The 23094-nt window shown below is 40.2% G+C and overlaps 1 protein-coding gene across 2 annotated transcripts; it reads right to left on the bottom strand.

Moving 5' to 3' along the window:
- Nucleotides 1–676: 676 nt before the first annotated feature.
- On the bottom strand, nt 677–13490 carry LOC117719859 (interferon-inducible GTPase 1-like). Of its 2 annotated transcripts, XR_013103685.1 has the most exons (3): nt 13278–13490; nt 3283–5414; nt 677–2844 (listed from the first exon to the last, which is right to left on the bottom strand). XR_013103685.1 is itself a non-coding variant. In XM_076912611.1 (2 exons), exon 2 carries the CDS (start codon nt 5391–5393, stop codon nt 4134–4136), a length of 1260 nt encoding a protein of 419 aa, XP_076768726.1. In that variant the 5' UTR covers nt 5394–5414; nt 13278–13490; the 3' UTR covers nt 677–4133. The 2 variants fall into 2 exon arrangements, 1 of the variants encoding a protein (XP_076768726.1); XM_076912611.1 differs by having other exon boundaries at nt 677–5414.
- Nucleotides 13491–23094: the final 9604 nt, after the last annotated feature.

Consider the following 23094-nt stretch of genomic DNA (forward strand, 5'->3'; position numbering starts at 1 on the left):
TGAAGTTTTACTGCAGGTTCATAGCAATGGGGCTATCTAATCATAGACCACACTGAAACTATAAACCAAATGGAAACACATTTTTTCTGTGTATGATGATTATCTCTGATATTTGTTAAAGTAACAGTAAGTTAACTAACACAAGGCTTCTTGGTTTATAGTATGATAATACAGTGTTCTCTAAATATTATCAGCAAACATCTGCTTGTTTTTTTTGGTTTTATTTTTCAAATGAAGCAAGAGCTGTCTGGTGATTTTCATTAGCTATCTTTTTGACAAGTCTGTATCTCAATTTATGGCAAAAATACTTTGGAGTAATTGCTGTTTCTGAGTGGCATAGATTCTAATAAGAAAGCAACTGAACCACCAGCATAATTTGCATAGCTTGTTAGGGACTGGTTGTTCTTCCTTCCTAATGTTAATATGTTAATCTTATGTTAATAACACAACCCTTCAGTAGGATCATGTTTGGAGGAAAGTTTTTGGGAGGCATCTATGCTTGAACTAGGTCATGAAAATGGAGCCCAAATGATGTGATCATAGGAAGAAGAGACAGGGAATCATCCTCTGCACACACATACTGTGGAAGACAAAGTGAAGTCATTACCAGGAAGGATGCTTTCACTGAGGATTTGGCCATATTGGTACCCAGATCTCAGACATCAGCCATTAGAAGTTTGAGAACAAAATTCTATTCTTTTTTTTATTGAATATTTTATTTATTTACAGTACAGATGTTATCCTTTTCCCCATTTTCCCTCCCTAGAATCCCCTATCCTATACCCCCTCTTCCTTTATGCTTTTATACAATTTTGATTACATTCATGTAATAAGGTCAGTTCTAGGTTGAGGAACTAGCAATACAATAGATGCAAATAGTCAAGGAACAAGCAATACAATAAACACAAATAGTCAAAGAAAAAGCAAGGCATTAAACACAGTTATGTGAAAACTTGTGATCACTGTTTCTAAAGGCTTATCAGGATGACCAAAGTATCTGAGCCTACTTCCCTATCCTAGCCCAAGATCATTTTCATGTCTGAAGCCTACTTCCTTGTTCTAGCCTAAAATTTAGATTCCTGTCTGAAATTACTTCATTGTTCTGGCCTAATATTTAGATTTCTGCCTGAGATTACTTCTTTGCTGTAGCCTATGATTTAGACTCCTACCTGAAATTGCTTCTTTGTTCTAGTCTAATGTCAGATTTCTGCTTGAAGCCTACTTCCTTGTCCTTGGCCCATGTCATATTCCTGTTAAGCAACCCCTTTCCTTGTCCTTGACCCATGTCAGCTTCTTGCCAAGCAGACCCAAAGGCTCTCCACCTCTCTCCTTTTTTTATTTGTTAATAAGACTGAGCCTGTCTTAGGTCATTCTGACAAGAATGCCTTCCTTACCTGTCATGGAATACGCATTATAAAAGGCAATGCACTTCTGTCTTCAGTTGGTAAGGCTCTGTGCAGAATCTTACCCGTCCTTGGCTTGCCAGCCTGTTAATTTAATAGCTTTGTATGGGGGTCCATTTTCAGGTTTAAGCCATGTACTTTGGCTGCCAACATGTTGATGTTGTTAAAGATAATCTTTAACACAATGGGCAGGAATAAAAGTATTCCCAGTACAAGAAGGGCTATCCTGATCAAGCTATATATGCCATTCAAGAGGTTTTTCCAAAATGGAAATACTGAGCACAGGCCATGGATAATTTTATTGGTATTATCTGCAGCGTCAAAGGTCAACAGAGCAGCATTCTTTAAATTCATAATCTCACTATGCAAAGTTAACACACCCAGAGAGGCATTAGGATTATGCTAAATATCCTACAGGTGTCTTTAAACTTTTTTTCTAAGTATAATGACAATCATTGTGAATTTCAAAAGTAATACTACTCTAATAATATTTGTCATTACACTTGGGATGGCTCCTAACTCTTGAACCCTGAACCTCCTTCAGATCATTTGAATGAGTAATAGAACATCATTCGTTGTTCTAGATAAATATATAAATCTTTTTGTATACTGAATACATTAGTAACATTTTTTTTTGCTAGCTGGTTAACAAAAATAGTTGTCTTAATTCATTGTGTCAATGCTATTGCAGAAGCAGTGGTGCAAGCAATTTATGAAATTAAAACTGTTATACCAGCAATAATCAAGCCTTCTACCCTATTGCTTCTGTTTAAAGCCTAGCTCACTTCTTCCAGCACTTTCAAGCTTTTTTCAGAGAATCAAGGTTTCTAATACTCAGGGCAGTGAGACAAAAGCTGGTTGATAGACTCCCATAACAGACATGCCAGGTTTCAACACACTAACATAATTGGAAATTATACAGTCAATGCAACTTACAATAAATGCTGTAGAAGAGACAAAACCAATTTTAGCTTGACAATGAAAAGAGCCTTAAAACATGCACTAACCCTTGTTTGAAATCCAGATCCTGGCCCAACATTATCTCTTGCTATTCTAACATTATAGGGAGCTACAGCTAGCTTCCAAATATGTTCCTGACAAAGTCCAGATCCAGTCTTCCCAAAGTAGAGCGTTATTTCCCATAATGGATTGATTTCTAGACCAGTACATGATTGAGTCCTAATAGCTGGGCACCTTTAAGAAGAATACAAGAGACATAGTTTCTCTTTTCGATTCTCTATCCCATAAGGTCTAAAAACTTGAGGCAAGGCAGCTTGTCCCATCTGGGATATAGTCAAACAAAGGTTGGTCAGGAACATATGTCCAATACAGCTCCCCAGTCACCCTTGTCAGGGCACTTAGCAAGATCACATGTCAGCATCATTGTTTGTCTCACCAATCTTTTTAAAGATCCATGGGCCTCTTCCACAATACCTTGTCCCTGAGGATTATAAGAAAACCCCGTAATAATTGTTGACAAAAAGTCTCAACTGTTCAACTATAATTGCCAGACCTATTATCTGTTTTTATAATTGAATATTTTATTTATTTACCTTTCAATGTTATTCCCTCTCCGATTCTCCCCCCAAACCCTTACTGCATCCCCCCCTTCTCTCATTACTATGAAGGTGTGCTCCCACCATTCTCCCATTTCCACCTGCTAGGAGTGCTAGGGATTGAACTTGAGGCCTCATGAATATGAGGCAAATATTATCACTGAGCTACTGCCCCAAATCTATCTTTTTTTAAATGAAAAAAGTATGTGTGCATTTTTAAAATGTGTGTGTGTGTGTGTGCATTTCCATGTGTGATAGCAGGCATAAACATGACATGGCATGTATGCAGAGATCAGAGAACAAGCTTGCATGTTGGCTTTTACCTTCCACTTGCTTGAGTCCGGGCCTCTTATTCATTGCTGCATGTGGCAGGATAGTTGGCCCCATGATCTTCTAAAGTTTTCCTCTTTCTGCTTCTCATCTCACCACAGAAGTGCATGAATTATAGATGCTTAGCTGGCTTTATGTGGGTTCTAGGAGTCTGAACTCAGGTCTTCAAACTTGCAAGGTCTACTTTATCTATGGGGCCATCTCTCCAGCCCAGTTATGCTTTTTCCTTTAATATCTTTATCAAGAGAGTCTACAGTATCAAGTTCAAAGTTATTTAGGTCATTATCAAGAAGTCACAGCAGTAGCTTGAGGTAAGCTAGTGCCACTAAATCCACAGTTAAAACAAAACAAAACAACCAGAGAGCTATGAAAAATTGGAAGCATGCTACTGCTTAGTTCCTCTTTTTTATACATATAGTCAGTGATTGCCACCTAGAGAATGGTACCACCCACAGTGGGAAGAGCTTCCTACCTCAGTTAACATAAGCAAAACAATTTCCCAAATGCAAGCCTACAGACTCATCTTTCATGTGACTCTAGAGTCTGTTGAGTTGACAATACTAACCATCACAATGCTAACCCTGAATATGAATGTCGATTTATATTAAACAAATTTACATATAAGTAAAATTACTTGATCTGAGAGTTTACTCAAAGTGAGGAGATAGTTTTTAGCTATCAGCTTATTTATACATATGTGATCCTCTTGCTAATGTGGATATATAATCACTTAATGTGGATAACACCTGAATGGCCTGAATAAACCCAGTATATTGTTTTACTGTATCAGTGTCCTATTTTTCTGTCATTGATTCTGATTTTTTGACAGACACAGGACTTCAGCCTAATCAGAAATCAGCTTGTTTCTTAAACATATCTCTTTGAGAAGAGTTTTAGAGTCCTCAGTCACTATGTCAAGGAAATAAAATTTCAGGTAAAATACTTCTCTAAGATAATGATTTTTAGTAACTAAATACCCATTAGCCAAACAGAACTCCTGATAATATCTTGTAAGCCTTTCATGTACTGTTTCTTCATCTGTAGGTTTGAACACGTTAGGAGATTTCACCATGGCCTCCACCTGATCCACCGGCATTTGCCAGTCCCTAGCCAAACTCTGCAAAGATGCATCATCCACTCCAAACACAGTGCGATAGAACTTCATGCTTTTCTCCAGAGTCTTCAAATCACTTTCCAAGAAGAAGGTCAGTGAAGGGATGATACCCAGTAGGTCAGCTGCAAAGGCCTCGAGCCAAATCCTCTGCTTCAAAAATTGTTGCTTCTTTTCAATGGCTGAATCTGTAATATTGGGTAAGGAGAGCATAAAATTGTGTCGCTTGTATACAGAGAGATCACTTATCACTTTGTCCATCAGGTTTGGGAAATCATATTCGCAAAAATTTCTGTTAGAGATCAAGAAGATCGGTGGCTCAGCAATGTTATTCTCCTGAAAGTGCTTCACACAGTTAAGGCGGATGGCCTGCAGGACTTTTTCTCTGTCAAAAGTTCGAGGTTTGAACTCCTCTTCATTTCTTAAGTCAGAGTCCACCTTGGTTCTCACGAAGTAGAATTCCTTCTTCATCATGCTGATTGCTTTGGCGAGGTCTATATCATTTTTCTTAAAGCGTGTGGCTGAAATAATAATGAAGAAGTCATACTCATAGAACTTCATTTTCTCCAGATAAGTACTTGTTGGGAATTCTGTGGTTCCAATCCCAGGCAGGTCCCAGAAAACCACATTGGGCATATTGGGGTGTTTGTATGGATATCTCTCCATGGTTGTCTCCACCACCCCAATTTTAGCTGCACCTTTCTCTTCATGCCCAATGCCTCTCAGGGCATTGATGAAGCTGGACTTCCCTGATCCAGACTCCCCGGTGATGGCAACGTTGAGAGGCTTATTATCAATTTCTTTTAATGCATCACTGATTGCAGAGTTTGCCTCCTGTATGTTCCCTTTTGTCATGCTTAATTCAATCGAAGCAATGATTTCCTGAGGAATGATTTTGTTTCCTGTCTTAAACTTCTTAAAATACTCAGTAAAGCTGGAGGCCAAATCTTGGTTCTTCTGTTCATTCTTCGGAGAGGAGAACAGCTGACCCATGACTTCAAGCAAATAAAGGCACTGAAAGGAAGAAGGGAGAGCAAAAAGGGTGTATATGAAATTCAAGATCTTCACTGTAGCAAATTTCAAGCACATTGTTACATTCACCATCCTTAGTGGTTGTAATTATTCATTCAAACTCCTCTGTGTTCATTTTGCACAGTTGGGACTTTGACTAACATTATTTAATTTTACTCTTCCCACAGTCTGGGGGACCAGCATTCTGCTTTCCATTTCTATGAGGTTGGCTACTCTAGATTTCACTTAAGAGTGACAGAATAGGGTCATTCTTTCTGCAGGTAGTTGAGAGCATCACATGAGACTTTAATGGTTTATTCTCCACTGTCTCTTCACAGGTCCATTTGACCTTTCAGCCTCTTCTGTGCCTCTGGGACATGTAGACCACAGCAGCAGAGGTCCCTCCCTTCCACTGTATCTGGTCATGGGCTCTCCATTGCCCTCCTTGGGCTGCATGTCTGTAACTGCACCCATCATTCTTTATAATCTATGCTGTTTGGCCTTTGTGAACTGTTCCGTTCTTATGATATTTTAAAGGAGGATACTTCTTTACAGTTCTTATTCCTACCTGATGTGTAATATACAGCACTTTCCAAATAGAATTGAATTTAAGGCCAATGGCCAAGCTTCTTTCTAAGGTAGAATGGGACCAATTTTTGCAAAATGTAATGCATATTTATATGGGGTGTAGTGTCTGCCCGCCCAATCACCAATGCCACAATGATATATTTGGTTTCCTTTAAAGACACCTAGTTTCCCTGAATAACAACAGCCAAGCCAGAGAAAGTACTGTAAGGGATATCACCCATGCCAGCGGATGCTTGGTTCACAGATGGCACAAGCATTACAAATAAACAAAGGCAACATATGCAGGAGGCAGGAGAAAGAGTAGTCAAGCCTGAGTTAATTTAGATAGTAGTGACTTCTGAAACTTGGATTTGACAATCTGTATTGATATTTGGGTTGTATCCAGAGGCCTGACATTATGAATATCCCAGTGGGGAAAGGAGGACTGGTAGGTACTGGATCAGCTACTATGGGGACAACAGATGTAGGAGCACATGTATAACTGAGTTCTACAGCAGTCAGAACCGCGCGTAGTATTTTAGGTAGCATTCCATGGCCAACAGAGTTCTGGCAACCAGGAAGCAGATGTCATCAGTAAAGTATGCACTATCTATCCTCAGGTGCCACTAGACCCTGTTCCTAGGGTTCATACAAAATCTGAATAGAAGCCAGGCAGTGATGGCGTGCTTTTAATCCCAACACTTCAGAGGCAGAGGTAGGCAGATCTCTGTGAGTTTGAGGGTAGCCTAGTCTACAGAGTGAGTTCCAGGACAGTCAGAACAACAGAAGCAGAGAAACCCTGTTTTAAAAAACAAAAATGACACCCCAGAATTTGGACACAAGAAGTTAACATGAGATGGAGAGTACATAAAGCTGTTGGCATTCCTGTAAAAGATTTGTGTATCCTGACTGCTGTGCAGTCATGTGAAGTCGGCCTCCATGTGTGGATGTTAAGAAAGGACAAGAACAAGTGTCAACCTGTTACTGACTAAACAAGGCAGGCACCTTTAGTACAGATGCCTTCATATTCAGCACCTTCAAGCTATTCTTTTCTTTATTGTCAGCTAAAATGTTACTGTAAAAGCTGAGGATTCTGAGAGGCAGTTCTGTACATCACTTTAAAAGGAGCATGCTCAGGGAATGTAACCCTAAAATGCTCCTGCCTGAAAGCTCACACACCTCTCTCTATAGGAAGATGTATGGACCTCCTATCCAAAATTCCTATGCTTCCTTTGTTGGGGGAGTGAGTTAGAGCTTTGCCTGATTCAGGTACTAAGTATTTTTCCAAGGTGTCCTATTTAGCTTGTTTATTTTGGCTCTGTGCCCACTTAGTGGATCAGATTACACATTGGTGTTACCCAGATGAAAGCTTTAAATTGCTGATTAAATTAAAGAGCCCTGTTTTGGGAAAGACCCCTCTCCACTGCCAGAAATAAAACAGGGAAGGGAAGCATCTCAGGGACCTGTGCACAGCCAGGTGGTCCTGAGAATGCTTTGTTGCCTCTGGGAATCTTCAGAAGTTGTTCCATCCTTGCCAATGCTGCTGGACCCTTGAACCACCTAATAGTTCTGTGATAGAGGGAGAAAAACCAGATGGATCAAGGAAGCATGCAAAGGCTCAGCCACAGGTTTGAGACTGCATCCTGACCCTGAGCTCTGGAGAACTGAGAGGCATTCTTGTCCATACAGGCTCCAGGGAGACTAACAGGAGTCTGCTTTATCTGGAATGGGAGTCTAGTCAGGGAAACTTGACTATAAAAGCCTCAAAGGAGGTCTGAGGAGTTTGGAAGCAATTCTGGATTTAACTTCTAGCACTTTAAAGTGTTAGTCAGGACCACATCATTTTATAAAGTAACCACATTTAGGTTGCATTGTGATGGTTTCAGGAAAGATAGGTTTCCATGACTAAATCACCTTTAAGTCTTGCTCTCCACACTCTCATAGACTGCTTGAGTGCAAGCACAGGCTACAGGCTTTTCATCAGTCACATGGCACAGAACCTCCTGTCTCCCTCTGGGACCCTAAGAAGGGATTTCCCACTCTGCCACTTGATCTCAGAGCCCCTGCTGTGCTTCTGTCTGCCTGTCAATGGCATTCACAAGTCCTTATCTGCCCCAGTGTTCTTCTTGAACCCCAGACCTGGGATCTTTCCTGATGGTAATGAGGTAGAATTTCTCATCCTATAGATCTGCATAAAGGTAAACGTATTTGTGTGTGTGTACTTTGTTTTGTCTTATTGATTGGATGGTTTCCTTTTCATGTTCCAGATCATCCAGATATGTGATTTTGCAACTGAGTCCTGTAAACACCAAAGTCAAACTTCAACTGAGTAAAGAAAAGAGTTTGCATGTTGACTAGTCTTTCCCTCCCACAAACCCTCAGAGTCACACCACTTCCCGGTTAGTTAATTCATTTATGGTAAGGGCTACATACTATGATATAAGCTTTCTAATTTTTTTCATCTGAAAGTTAGAACCTTTAAAGAACAGATTTAAGATTGAAGCTTACTTAGAGATATGGAAAAAATCATTAGAGTAAAAGGAGAAAAAGAATTTAAAAAATTCTGACATGATAAATTTACTTTCTTTCTTTTTTTTCTCTCCCCCCCTCCCCCCTGCCCCCAGGGTTTCTCTGTGTAGCCCTGGCTGTCCTGGAGCTCACTCTGTAGACCAGGCTGGCCTCGAACTCAGAATTCCACTTGCCTCTGTCTCCCAAGTGCTGGGATTAAAGGCGTGTGCCACCACTGCCCGGCATAACAAAATAATTCTTGTGGTTTTCTTAAAAGGTGTCTGATGTATGTTTCATGCATGTGTATGTTGTGTCATGTCTACATGTATACTTATGTTCATATACTGCTTATGTGGCACCAAATTGCCTTGTAGTGGGCATTAAGCTAAATTATAACTGGTAGATTATCCTAAATGCCTTTTTGTCCACATAAGTTAAATAAATCTTTGAGAAATAACATAGATTTGTTGGTAAAAGTTGAGGCTGCCTTCAGAATTGCTAATGTGTATTCTTCCTGGGCTGTCGTCTGTTTGGGTTAATAATTGTCTCTTAAATGTTATAAAGCTCTTTGCTTCCCTGGGACAGATTGCAGCTAGGACTATAAGATAAAATTCCTACCCAGAGACAATGGAGGCTTATCTCTGAGCCTGCCCTGCCCCAGGACAATAGCACAACCAATAAAACTGAACACAGATACTGCCCAGAACCGGCATCCACAGATTTATTTATGTTTCTTAAGATTTATAAATGTTTCAAGTTAAAACTTATCTGACTTCTAATTTAAATGCACACATCTATTCTGTTTTGTACTCAGAGGATAAGAGCTGCATGGCTTCTGGTTTAAAGTATCTCTGTGTTTTGTTTTCTGCTTCCTTCCAGAGAGCTCTGACTGTTGCAATAGGGGACATAGTCTCATTTTTGATAATAACTTTATGGGAACTGTTCTCATAAATTTGTCTAATTATAGTTATGACCCTATGATAAAGCAATCATTTCAACCTTGCCAGGTCTTTGGAGCAACAAATACCTTAGTTGTTTATTTATATCATTATGCTTTACAATATTAAAATTAAAAACAGAATCTAATAAGTAGGAAAAAACATTCTTAAAAGGTCATAAGTATGTGGATACATTTTTAAAGAAAATGTTGAAGGAAAGGAATTTTATCTTGTAAATTGGTTTTTTTCTAAGAGGATGGCTCCAGGGTGAGGGGTGAAACAAACTAAAATCCCAAAGTATAATCTGCCATAAATATTTTGTAAAAGTGTGAAAATAAAATTTGAAAGCAGTATTGACACAATAACAAAAAATTCATGGTCAGCAAAGACCACCAACAATTTGTTAAATATAGTCATAATAAAATATTAAGTTCCTGCAGGGGCAGGGTGACCAAAAATAAAGGCATGCAAGGGCGTACCCAGACAAGTTCAAACAAGCCCAAGTGAGTAATGGACTATCTGGTGTTTACTTTTCTCTCCCTCCCTTTCTGGGAGGTCTGAGGTTCTGCAAGTTCTGCCAGTTCTGCAAGTTGCTGATGTTTGAAATATCCAATCATATGTAACCATGCCAAATTTTCCCACTCTCCCCAACCCCCACCCATAAATATCCCAAGTTTCCTGGGTTCTGGGTCAGAACCTCTATCTCTTGCGTGAGATATGTTCCGGCCCGAGGGCCCTCGTCATTAAACCTCCTCTGCAATTGCATCAAGAAGGTCTCTCGTGTGTCCTTGGGGTGTGCAGGCCCAGACTTGGGTGAGGGTCCCCTTGTGGGGGTCTTTCAAAAGGTAAAAAAAAGTTCATGGGTATGACTAAGTTAAAGGGTTTTAAAAATTCCCAAGGTCAAAGTTCACTACACTGAAACAAATCTAAAAATCTAGTCTGGTTTATCTCAACGAGGTTCCTTTAATATATTGTGCTGGGAGCCAAACTCAGGAAATTACCTGCTGTTTTAGAAAGTCTAGTCAGTACAAGGTTAAGAAAGGACATTCACAGGTCTCAGGTCCCAGGAACCTAAAGAATGTCTGGCATTTCCTTGGAGCTGGCTATGACAGTGGGATGGTCTAGGGCAATAAGGTTATGACAGTGGGATGGTCTAGGGCAATAAGGATTCCATAGTAGGATGGCCCTAAGCAATGACCCAACTTCCCAGTTTGCTGTGTCTTTATAACCTGCCCCCAAAATTAAAGTTTCAGAGCTTGATCAGAACCCAGACTTGCTCTCATTCTTTGTGTCTCTTGTCCTTTCATTCGTTCGCCCCCTTCCTTAAGGTCTCGTCGAATCCCCGTGGGCTGGGGCAATATTGATATGCTTTTAGTTTGACTTACAAAAGAAGAATTTAATTAAAATAATATTCACCAGAACCATGAGGTAAAGGTTGTGATGAGTTACAAAGAAATTGAATTCAACAGCAATTCATGGGGCTAATAGAGAATACATTTTTATTTAATGTTATGGGATTCAATATCTTAATACCTGAATTCATGTATTCATTTCTTGTAAAATTATCTGAACTTGGTGTTTCCTTAAGATAATTATTTGCATTTTCTCTTGACATGTGACTGCTGACAAGGATAGGCCCTCTGCCCCAGCACTGTTGTTAGCAACACAACAAAGCACCCAGCAACTGTGGTGACAAAGCCAAAGCTCTGCTCTCCACACTCAGAAAAATGGGGGCCTAACAGACATAACACAAGGTGCACAGGTGGGGGAGGTGTGCAGCCCCTGGCCTCCTGGCTAGGTAATTCCTACTAAAAATATCAGAATGACTCCATAAGACTCCACGATCTAGTCCCCTCTGAACTTTGTACCCCAAGCTGGACAGCTATCCAGGACATACTCAATCAGCTTTAGATAAAACTAAGAGGGGGGGAGGGGCAGACTTAAACTTTCCTGATAGTTACTGAAATTACTTATTAGGTAATAAATTTGGTCAATCACAAAAGCTGACTGGACCCCGATGAAAATGTAAACAATTCCACCTATCAGGGCAACCAGGATAGATCTGGACATACTATTTAGCCTGAGGGGAGGAAGGAAATCATGAAGACAAAGATTCTGGGAACGGTTTCATAAAAGCTTCCCATTCTTTTCCTCTCCATCTTCTCCTCTAATTACACACTAAAGTTTGTCTCAGGCCAGCAAGATGGCTCCACAGGTAAGAGTACTTGTCACTAAGCTAGGTGATCTGAGTTCTAGTCCCAAGACTCACATAGTGGGGAGAGAGAAGTGACTTCCACAACTTGTCTTTTGACCTCCATATGCATGCCATATGAGCCCCAGTGCAGGAATGTACATAAAACGAATAAATAAATGAATAAAAATAAGTAAAATGCATTGCACAAAAGTCTCAAAGAATTACTAGAATGATAAAAAGAAAAATAAACAACAGCAAAAAAAAATGATCTTCAATGTCTTTGGGCTGCATATGAACACAGCAAATGACAGTGACATGAAATATCCATCATTGCGGAAGGATGCATTTCTTTGTTAGCACCCCAACTCTATTCTAAAACCTGTGAAGTTAAAGACGATCACCCAGTTAAAAATGTCCACAGTGTCTACTAGTATTGCTTTGGTAAATGGACATGTTGTCAAGCTGCCTTCTGCATATTTCTGGTTATACCAGAGATCAGTGATGCTCTCAGTCTTACTCAGACAAGGGTCTTGTTGCTGTTCTTTGTGTCCCATTTGTTTTGTTTTTGCAGTTGCCCAGTCTCATAACTGATCAAAGGGCCGAGAATAAGAGACTGTTGAGTGCTCACTCCTAAACAGAACAGAAAGGGGGACATCTGTATCAACCCCACCCCCCACCTTAGTCAGGCTCAGGAAACATCGAGGAAGAGCCAGGGTATGGGGCCTGGGGAGTGGTGTGACTTAATGTCTTATTAATGTGACATGGAATTTGGACTCATGGCAGCTGCACAAGACTTACATGCGATCTAGCACTTCAACATTTAGCATTCATGAGACTAGGGACACAGGAGACCTTATCCTTAGCTTAATAGAAGAGTAATAACTGGTGGAAGAGAGAGTGTCATTTTTATTTTCTTTTTAGAGGTGTAGCTACTAGAAAGTTGCCCATAATCCAGTAAATAACTCTACATCCAGAACCTGCAAATGACCCTAAAAATCAGTGAAGTATTAAAAAAAAAAAAAAAAAAAGACAAGAAAGCAGAGCTGCAGTCACCGGGAAGGGCAAGAGACCCATGGGAATATGGGTGAGAAAAGACAGAGAAATGATGGGGAAAGTGATCAAAATATTATACATACATATACGAAATCTTCGTACAATAAATAAAAATACTTCAAAACAAAACAAACACACCAATTCTAGAATTTCTCCCCAGCAGGTTATAGCAGAAGCACTGCACAGTGGGTATCTTTTACTCCAGTCTAGCTTCCACTGGAGTTTAGAAAACATCTGATGAACTGGGTGGAAAGAGGCAAGAAAATAGTACTGGGAAGTAACAGGATGGAGACACAGTTTTCATCTATTCTGTAGTGACATTTCATAACACATATCCAGCAAGGTTCATTTTCAGCTCTTACAGGGAAGAGAGAACAAAGAAGCACCCCCCCCCCCAAACTGGATAAGTTTTAAGTAATACTTAGGTCATTTAGTTTAGGTCTATCTAAAGAACATCTATAAACAAGTCCTCCCTATCTCCACTCAAAGCCCCTTAGCTTCTAGAATCCCAGTTCTGAGACTATTTCTCTAAATGTCTTGTTACCCACAGGCTCCTTAGGAAAGAGAAAATGATTATGGAGTAATCAGATCTGAATGCTGAGTTACCTGAAAACCTGTGTCCACTGGATGCACTCACTGCTCTGGAGAGGCTGCTGAGCTCTAGGCTTGTGGTCCACTTCTGCTTCTTCAGCGGAAACCAGAAAGTTGGGCAGGGCTTGTATTTGCTTCTGGCTTTTGTCTCCCCTTCAGAGAGTGCTATCGAATCACAGGGGAGGGTGTATCCTGTCTCAGAAAACCCTGCATTTCCAAGAACAAGAAAGTGAAACTAAACTAGCTTTCATTTCTAAAGGCATTCTAGTAAGTAGAAACTGTGTTAAAAACAATGCAGCTGCCATGAGTCCAAATTCCATGTCACATTAATAAGACATGAAGTCACACCACTCCCCAGGACTCATCCCCTGGCTCTTCCACAATGTTTCCTGAGCCTGACTAAGGTGGGGAGTTGATACAGATGCCCCCCTCCCTGTTCTATTTAGGAGTGACATTAAAATCCTACCCACTGCAAAAACAAAATAAATTGGGCACACACACACACACACACACACACACACACACACACACACACACAAACCCACAAAGCTGTCTTAACACTGCTTTATCGAGTGAGTGAGGATAGCTCCAGAAGCAGCTTACTACCTAACCTAGAAGATCCTCCAGAGCCCCTTAGCTTTCATTTCCTTCTTACCCTTGTGGTAGATTGTTTTGTGTCAACTTGGCTTAAGCTGAAGTCATTTGAGAGGAGGGAACCTCAGTTAAGAAAATGTCTTCCTAAGATCAGGCTGCAGGCAAGCTTGTGGGACATTTTCTTAGTGATTGATGAGGGAGGGCACAGATCATCATGAGTGGTGCCATCCTTGGGCTGGTGGTCCTGGGGTCTCTCTATATAGCAGGCTGAGCAAGCCAGTAAGAGCACCCCTTCATGACCTCTACATCAGCTCCTTGTCCAGGTTCCTGCCCTGCTTGAGTTCCTGTCCTGTCTCCTTTCAATGATGAACAGCTATATGGAAGTGTAAATCCAAATAAACTCTTTTCCTCCCCAAGGTGCTTTTGGGGATTCATCACACACACACACACACACACACACACACACACACACACACACACACACACATCACAATTAACTACTGATTCCACAAACACATCCTGAGTTGAAGTTACATAGCACAATTCCTGTGTCCTGTGCAACTGCCAGTTTTAGTCTTCCCCTTCCCCCACCCCATTTTGGCCCTCTGGCTACAATCCTATTTGGCTCTCTGATTATAACCCTATTTTCTCACCACTATGCTGTCATATTCTTTAGTCGTTAGCACTCATGTAGCAGAATGGAGGGAGAGCTTGACCATGGGTGTAGAATTTGGGGATGAGAAGACAGTCATGGTTGGAAACTCAGTGTGGCTGAAGGTAGACACAGCTCATCAGGACTGCACACATGGAGAGCCACATCCAGTCTCTTCTCTGCAATTCTCCATAAATCTAGGAGTGGATGGTGTTTATTAACATTTCAGCAAAAGTATCTGAGACTCTTTAAGAATTGAGTCATTTTCCCCAAATCACATAGAATGGTGTCTCAGGCTTATCACTACTGTGATGAAACACATAGCCCTGTGGAGGAAAGAGTTAACTGGATTATACTTCCACATAACTGTTCATCCACATAACTGTTCATCATGAAAGCCTGGACGAGTGGTGCAGGAGTATCCCCACCCACAAAGGGCCCAGCCCATTGGGCCATCCCCTATCAATCACTAATTAAGAAGAAAATGCCCCTATGGGCTTGTCTGCTTATAGCTAGATCTCCTGGAGGCACTTTCTCAACCGAGGTTCCCTCCTCTCAAATACTAACTATAGCTTGTGTCAAGTTGACCTAAAACTAGCCAATACAGATGGGAGAATTTTCCATTGTTTAAAATTCTCTGTCACTCAGGCACTGATTAATTGAAGCTTTCCATATGATAAAACCAACCTTTGTGGATGGAGATCCAGAGGAAAGCAAAGCCTTTACCCCAAACTGGTTGTCCTTGCCTCAAATAGAGTGAGGGACCTCTCCAGCATCATGTCTGCCTGCATGTTGCTGTTGTCTGCCATGTTTCCCACCATAACAATAATGAACTAACTACCTCAATTTTAAGCCAGCACAAAGTTAAATGTTTCCTTATAGAGTTCTCATGGTCATGGCATCTATTCGTAGCAATAGAAGCTCCAACTAAGACAGGCTGTCTTCCTTATATTGACTATGGCACCACTGAGAGATGACTGAAGGTTTGGAGGTGTAACTGGGAAATAAGATTTTTTTCACAGCAGGGGCCAGGTCCTTCATTTCATCCCTGGACACCACCAGAAGAAGAAGGAGGAAGAAGAGGACATTTAAGGACATCTCTTTCTGTAGGTTAGGGACGTTTTTCTCTATAATTTTGTTGAAGGTATTTACTGGCCCTTTAAGTTGGGAGTCTTCACCCTCATCTATACCTATTATCCTTAGGTTTGGCCTTTTCATTGTGTCCTGGATTTCCTGGATGTTTTGTGTTAGGAACTTTTTGCATTTTCTTTGACAGTTGTGTCAATGTTTTCCATGGTATCTTCTGCACATGAGATTCTCTCTTCTATCTCTTGTATTCTGTTGGTGATTCTTGTGTCTATGACTCCTGATCTCTTTTCTAGGTTTTCTATCTGTAGGGTAGTCTCCCTTTGAGATTTCTTGATTGTTTCTACTTCCATTTTTAAATCCTGAATGGTTTTGTTTAATTCCTTCACCTGTTTGATTGTGTTTTCTTGAAATTCTTTAAGGGCTTCTACCTGTTTACCTGTGTTCTCCTCAAATTCTTTGAGAGTGTTATTTATGTCCTTTTAAAAGTCCTCTATCATCATCATGAGAAGTGACTTTAATTCTGTATCCTGCTTTTTCCATTGTGATGTGGTGTTCAGGACTTGCTCTGGTAGGAGAACTGGGTTCTGGTGATGCCAAGTAACTTTGGTTTCTGTTGTTTATATTCTTGTGCTTGCTTTTCACCATCTGGTTAGCTCTAGTGCTACCTGCACTCAGTGGTTCTGACTGGAGCCTGCCTTTCCAGTTATCTTGCTTGTGTCAGAACTCCTCAGGGTCCAAATGTCTCTGTGATCCTGTGATCCTGAGCTCCAGCTGCTCTGGGTACAGTGGCTCCTCTAGGATATCTCAGGATATGGTGTCTCCATGGTAGCAGACCAGTTAGGTGTCTGCTGCTCTAAATGCAGCATCCTCTCTAGATGTCTCCAGATAAGATGTCTTCATGGAAGCAGACTGGCTAGTTGTTCGCTGTTCTGAGTGTAGTCGCTCCTCTAGGATGTCTCAGGATATGGTGTCTGCTGCTCTGAGTTCATTGGCTCCTCTAGGATGCCTTGGGATGTGGTGTCCTCTACTCTGAGGTCAGTAGCCTCTCTAGGATGTCTTGGGATGAGGTTTCCACAGGGAAGCAGTCCAGCTGGGTGTCTGCTCCAGCCACAGGGATCCGGGCGATGAGCAGAGGAGATGTGGTCAGGTTCTGCCTGTTCTACATCCACCTCCAGCACTTGCCTGTTGTTTTGTTGGCTTTGCTATTCTGATTAGGTAAATTGAACTCTTAATGTTGTTTTAATTTGCATTTCTCTAATTGTTATGAATGAAAAACCTTTTTTGAAGTATTTCTTAGCCCTTGTATGTGTTTGCTTGTTTGTTTTTTCTTCTTTTGGGAATTCTTTGTTCAGACACTGGGCTGAGGTTTTAAATGAGTCACATTTTTTTTAAACTCATTTTTGAGTTCTTAATATACTCTGGATAGTAATCCTTTGTCAGAGATGTTGTTGATGAAGTTTTTTCCCCCCATATACTGTATGGTTTTTTTTTCTTATTTGTTAATTGTTGCTTTAGACACACAAAGATTTTAGTTTTATGAAGTACCACTTATCAACCTTTGGTGTTAATTGTTGGAGAAATGGAGTCTTATTCAGAAAGTTCTTTTCTGCACCTATGTCAGTACTTCACGTTTCATGTGCAGGCCTTTGATCTTGGTGGAGTGAGGCGTTTGTCAAGGTGAGAGATACAGGTCTAATTTCATCCTCCTGCATGGGGGTATCCAGTTTCCCAGCACTATTACAGATGAAGACACATTCTTTTCTCTAGCTTATGTTTTTGGCATCTTTGTTAAATATTAAGTGGCTCAAGTATGTGTACTCATGCTCGGGCCTTTGTGTTTTCTTTCATTGGCCCACACATTTGTTCTGTGCTGGAGTCAGATCCTGTTGTCACTATGGCTCTGAAATGTATCTTAAGATCTAGAACAGTAAGACCTCCAGCATTGATCTTTCTGTTCAGGATAGTTTTAGTCTTTTGTGATTCCATCTGAATATCAGGATAGGTTTTTTCTTTTTCAATTTCTGTGAATAATGAAATGGGGATTTTTTTTTTAAAAATTGGGATTGCAATGAATCTGCAAGTCAGTTTTAGTGAAATGGTAATTTTCAAAAGATAAATCCCTCTAATCCAAGAGGATGGAATGTCTTTAAAATTTCTAATGTTGTTCTCTATGTATTTCTTCAGAGATTTAAAGTTTTTATTGTAGAAGTCCTTCTCTTCCCAGACCAATTTTATTCCTAGGTATTTTATTTTCTTTGAGGCTATTGGGAATGGAATTGCATGTGTCCACGATCTATTTATTACCCCCTCTCTCTTTTGTTGTTGACATATAGACAAGATACTGCTTTGTGGAAGCTGATTTTGTATTTGCCACATTGCTAAATTTGTTTATCATTTCTAAAAATTTTCTGGTAGAAATTTTGGAACCTCTATAGGTATGTATATGATATGAATGGTGTCATGTCATCTGCAAATATGGATAGTCTAACTTCTTTCCTTACTTGTATCTCTTTAATTTCATCCCCTTACCTTGTTTTTAGTATTTGAGTATTTAGAGCACAATATTTATTAGGAATGGAGACAGTGGACATCCCCATCTCATTCCTGATCTCAGTGGATTGCATCAAGCTCCTCATTTGGTGTGATATTGGCAGTGGGTTTCCATATATAGCCTTTGTTATGTTGAGCTGTGTTAACTATAACCCTACACTCTCTAGGGTTTTTGTTTGTTTGTTTTGTTTTATCACGAAGTCATGTTAAAAATTTAAAAAGCTTTTCTTGGATCTATTGGGATGAGCACATGATTTTTGTCTTTAAATCCATTTATGTGGCTTATTACATTTACTTGTGAATGTTAAACCACTCCTACATTTCATGTATAAAACCAACTTGGTCATAGTGAATAATCTTTTTGATGTATGTCTATGTTTCGTTTGAAAGTATTTTATTGACCATTCTGAGTTTGTGTTCATCAGGGGAAATGGGATGTAGTTTTTTTTTTTGTTTTTGTTTGATATTAGTGTGATACTGGCTTCATAGAAATTTGATGCTTTCTTTCTTTCTTTTTCTCTTACTTTCTCTCCCTATTTCTTTTTCTTTGTTTCTCTCTCTCTCTCTCTCTCTCTCTCTCTCTCTCTCTCTCTCTCTCTCTCTCTCTTGATTAGTTGAGCCAATCTCTTGGATTTTGTTGATTCCTTATATTGTTTGCTTTGTGTCTATTTCACTGATTTATACTATGATTTTTATTATACTTTGCTGTTTTAGTCAGGGTTTCTATTCCTGCACAAAACATAATGACCAAGAAGGAAGTTGGGGAGGAAAGGATCTATTCAGCTTACACTTTCCACATTGCTGTTCATCACCACAGGAAGTCAGCACTGGAACTCAATCAGGTCAGGAAGCAGGAGCTGATGCAGAGGAGGCCATGGAGGGATATTACTGGCTTGCTTCTCCTGTCTTCCTCAGTTTCCTTTCTTATAGAACTCAAGACTACCAGTTCAGGGATGGCACCACCCACAATGGGCCCTCCCACCTCGATCACTAATTGAGAAAATGTCTTACAGCTGGATCTCATGGAGGTATTTCCTCAAGGGTGGCTCCTTTCTCTGTGATAACTCCAGCTTGTGTCAAGTTGACACACAAAACCAGCTAGTACACTTGCCATTGAGTGGTTTGGATTTAGTTTCTTTTCCCCAACATCTAAATTTGCATCATTAAATCATTTAATTTTACTCTTTCCTATTCTTTTTAGATTCATTTTATGCATATGAGTGGACTGTAACTGTCTTCAAACACAGCAGAAGAGGGCCTTGTATTCCATTGATGGTTGTGAGCCACCATGTGTTTGCTGGGAATTGAACTCAAACCCATTGGAAGAACAATCAGTCCTCTTAACTGCTGAGCTAACTCTCCAGCCCCTTTTTCAGATTTTGAATGTAGGCACTCAGAACTGTAAATTTCCCTCATAGGACTGTTTCCCAAGTTGTGTTTTGTTTTGCTGTATTTTGTTTTAATTTCCATTTAGTTTCTGAACATTTTTATGTCTTTCTTGATTTCTTTTTTGACTCATTCATCATTCAGAAATAAGTTGCTTAATCTCTGTGAGTTTGTGTGTTTACTAGAGATTTAATTGATACTAGTTTTCAGTTTTACTGCATTGTGGTTAGATAGAATAAAAGGAGTGACTTCAGTCTTTTGCACTTTTGTTTTGTGGCTCAGTTTGTTTGCTAAGTACAATGTATATTGTTTGTTAACTGGATAGACTATTCTGTAGATGACTGTTAGGTCCATTTGATATAGCATATCAATTGATTCTGATGTTTATCTGTTTATTTTTTGCTTAGATTACCTGCTTATTGGAGAAAGTGAGGTACTGAAACCATCTACTGCTAATGGATTGGTATTAATCCATATCTTTGAATTCAGTAGAGTCTCTCTCTCTCTCCTTCTCTCTCTCTCTCTCTCTCTCTCTCTCTCTCTCTCTCTCTCTCTCTCTCTCTCTCTGTGTGTGTGTGTGTGCAAGTAATTGGGTGCACAAGAGTTTCATGCATGTGTGTTTAGAATAGTAATGTCTTCTTGGTTAACTGCCCCCTTGATTGGAATGAAGTTTTCCTCTTAATCTCTTCTGGTTAAAGTTCGAAGTCTGTTTTGTAAGGATAGTGACACCTGTGTGTTTCCTGGTCCCATTTGATTAGAGTACTTTTATCCATCCTTTTTATCCTAAGGTGATGACTATCTTTAAAGTTAAGATGTATTTCTTATAGATAATAAATAGATGAATTTTGCTTCTTGATTCATTCAGTTATATTTTCTGATTGGAGAATTGATGCTATTGGTTTTTAAATTTATTAATAAAATGTAGTATGTTTGTTGTGGTCATCATGCTGTTGATTTTTGTTCGTTCAGTGGTATTTTGTGATTTCATATTTATGGATTCATGCTTCTTTCCACAGACCCCCTGCAATTCTCATTTCTTCCCCCCCCCCGAATATTGCTTTCTATATTTTTTTTAGGTTTGGTTTGTTGGATATACAAGTTTTTTAATATCCATTTTTATTTTCATGGTGTAGATTTCAGAGAGAATATACTGAGTTTATCTTTTATATTGTTGGCTTTTTTTTTGTGGGTGTGTGATGAGATTGGGCATGTGGACATTTTTGTTGTTGTTGTTCTATGTCTGATGTAGATAAGCAGGCTGGGGCAAGAGAGAGTAGGTTTGGGCAATTTGATCCCAGAGGTTGGAAATGGCTTGAGTGGAATGAGGTCAGATGGTCAGAGGGGACTGAGAATGTATGCAAAATATTTCTCGTTCAAGCCTGGAGTGTGGGGGTAGTTCTGGCTGAGTGGAAAGGTTGAATATGGTATGGGAGGGGAGCCAACAGAATATTAGAGATGGCTTTCAGTGCAGCAAGGGAGGCCAGAATAGGTCAGGGTACTGGAGGTAGAATGCTGGCTAGATCGGTGTGGGTGGGGAGAAGGTATGGACTGGGTGGTTTAAGGAGACTCATCAAGCAGTTACTGGGCTAGAACTGGAGAAGAAATTGGGAGGTCTGGTTGAGTGGAGAGTTTGGATGAGGTGCAAAAAGGGACCTGCGGATGCTGGCATGTAGGGCTGGTCCTAGCAGAAACCTAGAGGTTGGCTGGGGCATAGAGAGGGGTCTTCATTTCTTTCTTGAGTCACCTGTCTTCTTTCTATAGAGGCATTCCAGTATGGAGGAGGAGAGTGAGTCTTAGCAGGGTTGATGTATCCATCTTTCTTTGTGGGGTTGGTGTTAGTTCTGGGGTGGCACAGGAGGCACTAAACAGGGGAGGCTATTGTTCCCTACTGGTGCCAGAGGACATGAGAGATGACTTCCCGGAGCAAAATTCCTGGAAAATGTAGATGAGCCTGGTAAAGAAGAGCTTTGATAGTTGGCGTCTGAAGGGTGTCAGCAAAAGAAGGTCTCAGCTGGATAAGCCAGGATTTCTCATTTGGTTCAGGAATTTCCTGTGAAATGTAGGCCTCAGTGTGACTTTTTAGTTCATATTTATTACTGTACTTGCCTTATTCATGCCTCATATTGCTGTTTGGTGTCCTTTGGTGCCACCTACAGCAGAGAAATATATAAGCAACTATTGCTTTCTTTCCATTGATAACAAAAATTATGAAAATCTGTATTAATATAGAGTAACACATGCAGGTGAGGAGAATAAAGAGAGAAAGAGAGATAGATAGATAGACAGATAGAGAGTTCATTTTATTACTCTAGTCCTCTCATTAAGTTTACTTGACAGTTGACTGCTAGAGGTCTGTTTCCCAGGCTCCATGTTTCACCTTCCCTGGAGGGATTGTGTCCTCCATTATGAGGGAAGATTATCATCTTTTAATCAGACACACATACCTGGCTCCATTTACATAGGTTGAACAAGTGAGTGATTTTTGCCTGTTTTGTTTTCAATTCAACTGTCTATTCTGCCTCCCAGTATGTATTGGTAGATAAAACCCAGAGCCCAGGGAGGCAAAGTCATAGTGTGTGTTGTTGAGTCCCTCCCTGCATCCTAACTTGGCTCTTCTGTCTTTAAGTGCTTCACTGCTCACCGACATGGTAGAGTGCTTACTGTTCCCCCATTCTCTGTTGCTTTGCCATAGCATATGGACTGGGGTCTTTATGAAGCAGAAACCATGAAGGTAAACTTGGGGAGATCTTGACTCCCATCTGGATGGTACACAACCCATCATGGATCTTCTGATTATGTGTGATGCTATTGGACCCCTAAGGCATAAAAATTTTCACTTAAACTCTAAAATTTTACTTGAAAGAAATGCAGTTCGACTAGTTTTGTTCACCATAACTGGGTTGGAGATGCAGGACACATGGCCAAACTGTTGGGCATGAAAGACATTCTATATGGTCTGACTAAGCTGGGCCTCAGCACAGGAATCCCATGGAAAAACAGCTATGGAAGAGTATCCTGGAAAGTGTACCGAAGGAGCAAGCAGTTGAAGCCTCAATGTTTCTGATCTTTGGACTTGAGCCTTTCTTTCAGGACCATCTCCCTCTTTTTTGCTAAGCATCAGTGCTAATATCCTTATTTTACATTTGTGAATAAGAGAAAGCTATGCCAGCATATACTAACCAAATGATGTCATTCAGACATGCATCCTTCATTAGGACTGATAGTTCATGTTGTTATTGTTTGCTGTGTTGAAAAACATAAAATAAGGGATGGAGACAGAAAGAATGAGATGAGGAAAAGAAGCAGTCTGAGGGAGAATAGCTTGCATTCCCTCTGTCTGATAAACAACCACATGCATTCCTTCAGAGGTGCTCTGTGTGTGCCTGGTGAGAGTCCATGTCCTTCCTCAGTGACCCTGGATGCATTGCATTAAAAAAAATTTCTGTGGTCATCTTCAGGTTTGGCTTTTCTTTCTTGCATTCCTTTTAATTCATATCTTCTTGGTTAAAGTTGAGTGATACTCTTATCCTGGGACTAGGGCCATGAATACTGCCTTCACAG

The sequence above is a fragment of the Arvicanthis niloticus genome, chromosome 14 (genome assembly GCF_011762505.2).
Source record: "Arvicanthis niloticus isolate mArvNil1 chromosome 14, mArvNil1.pat.X, whole genome shotgun sequence".
Taxonomy (NCBI): domain Eukaryota; kingdom Metazoa; phylum Chordata; class Mammalia; order Rodentia; family Muridae; genus Arvicanthis; species Arvicanthis niloticus.

Coding starts and splice junctions, on each gene's coding strand:
- LOC117719859 (XM_076912611.1), bottom strand. CDS start 5,393: ATGGGTCAGCTGTTCTCCTCTCCGAAGAATGAACAGAAGAACCAAGAT.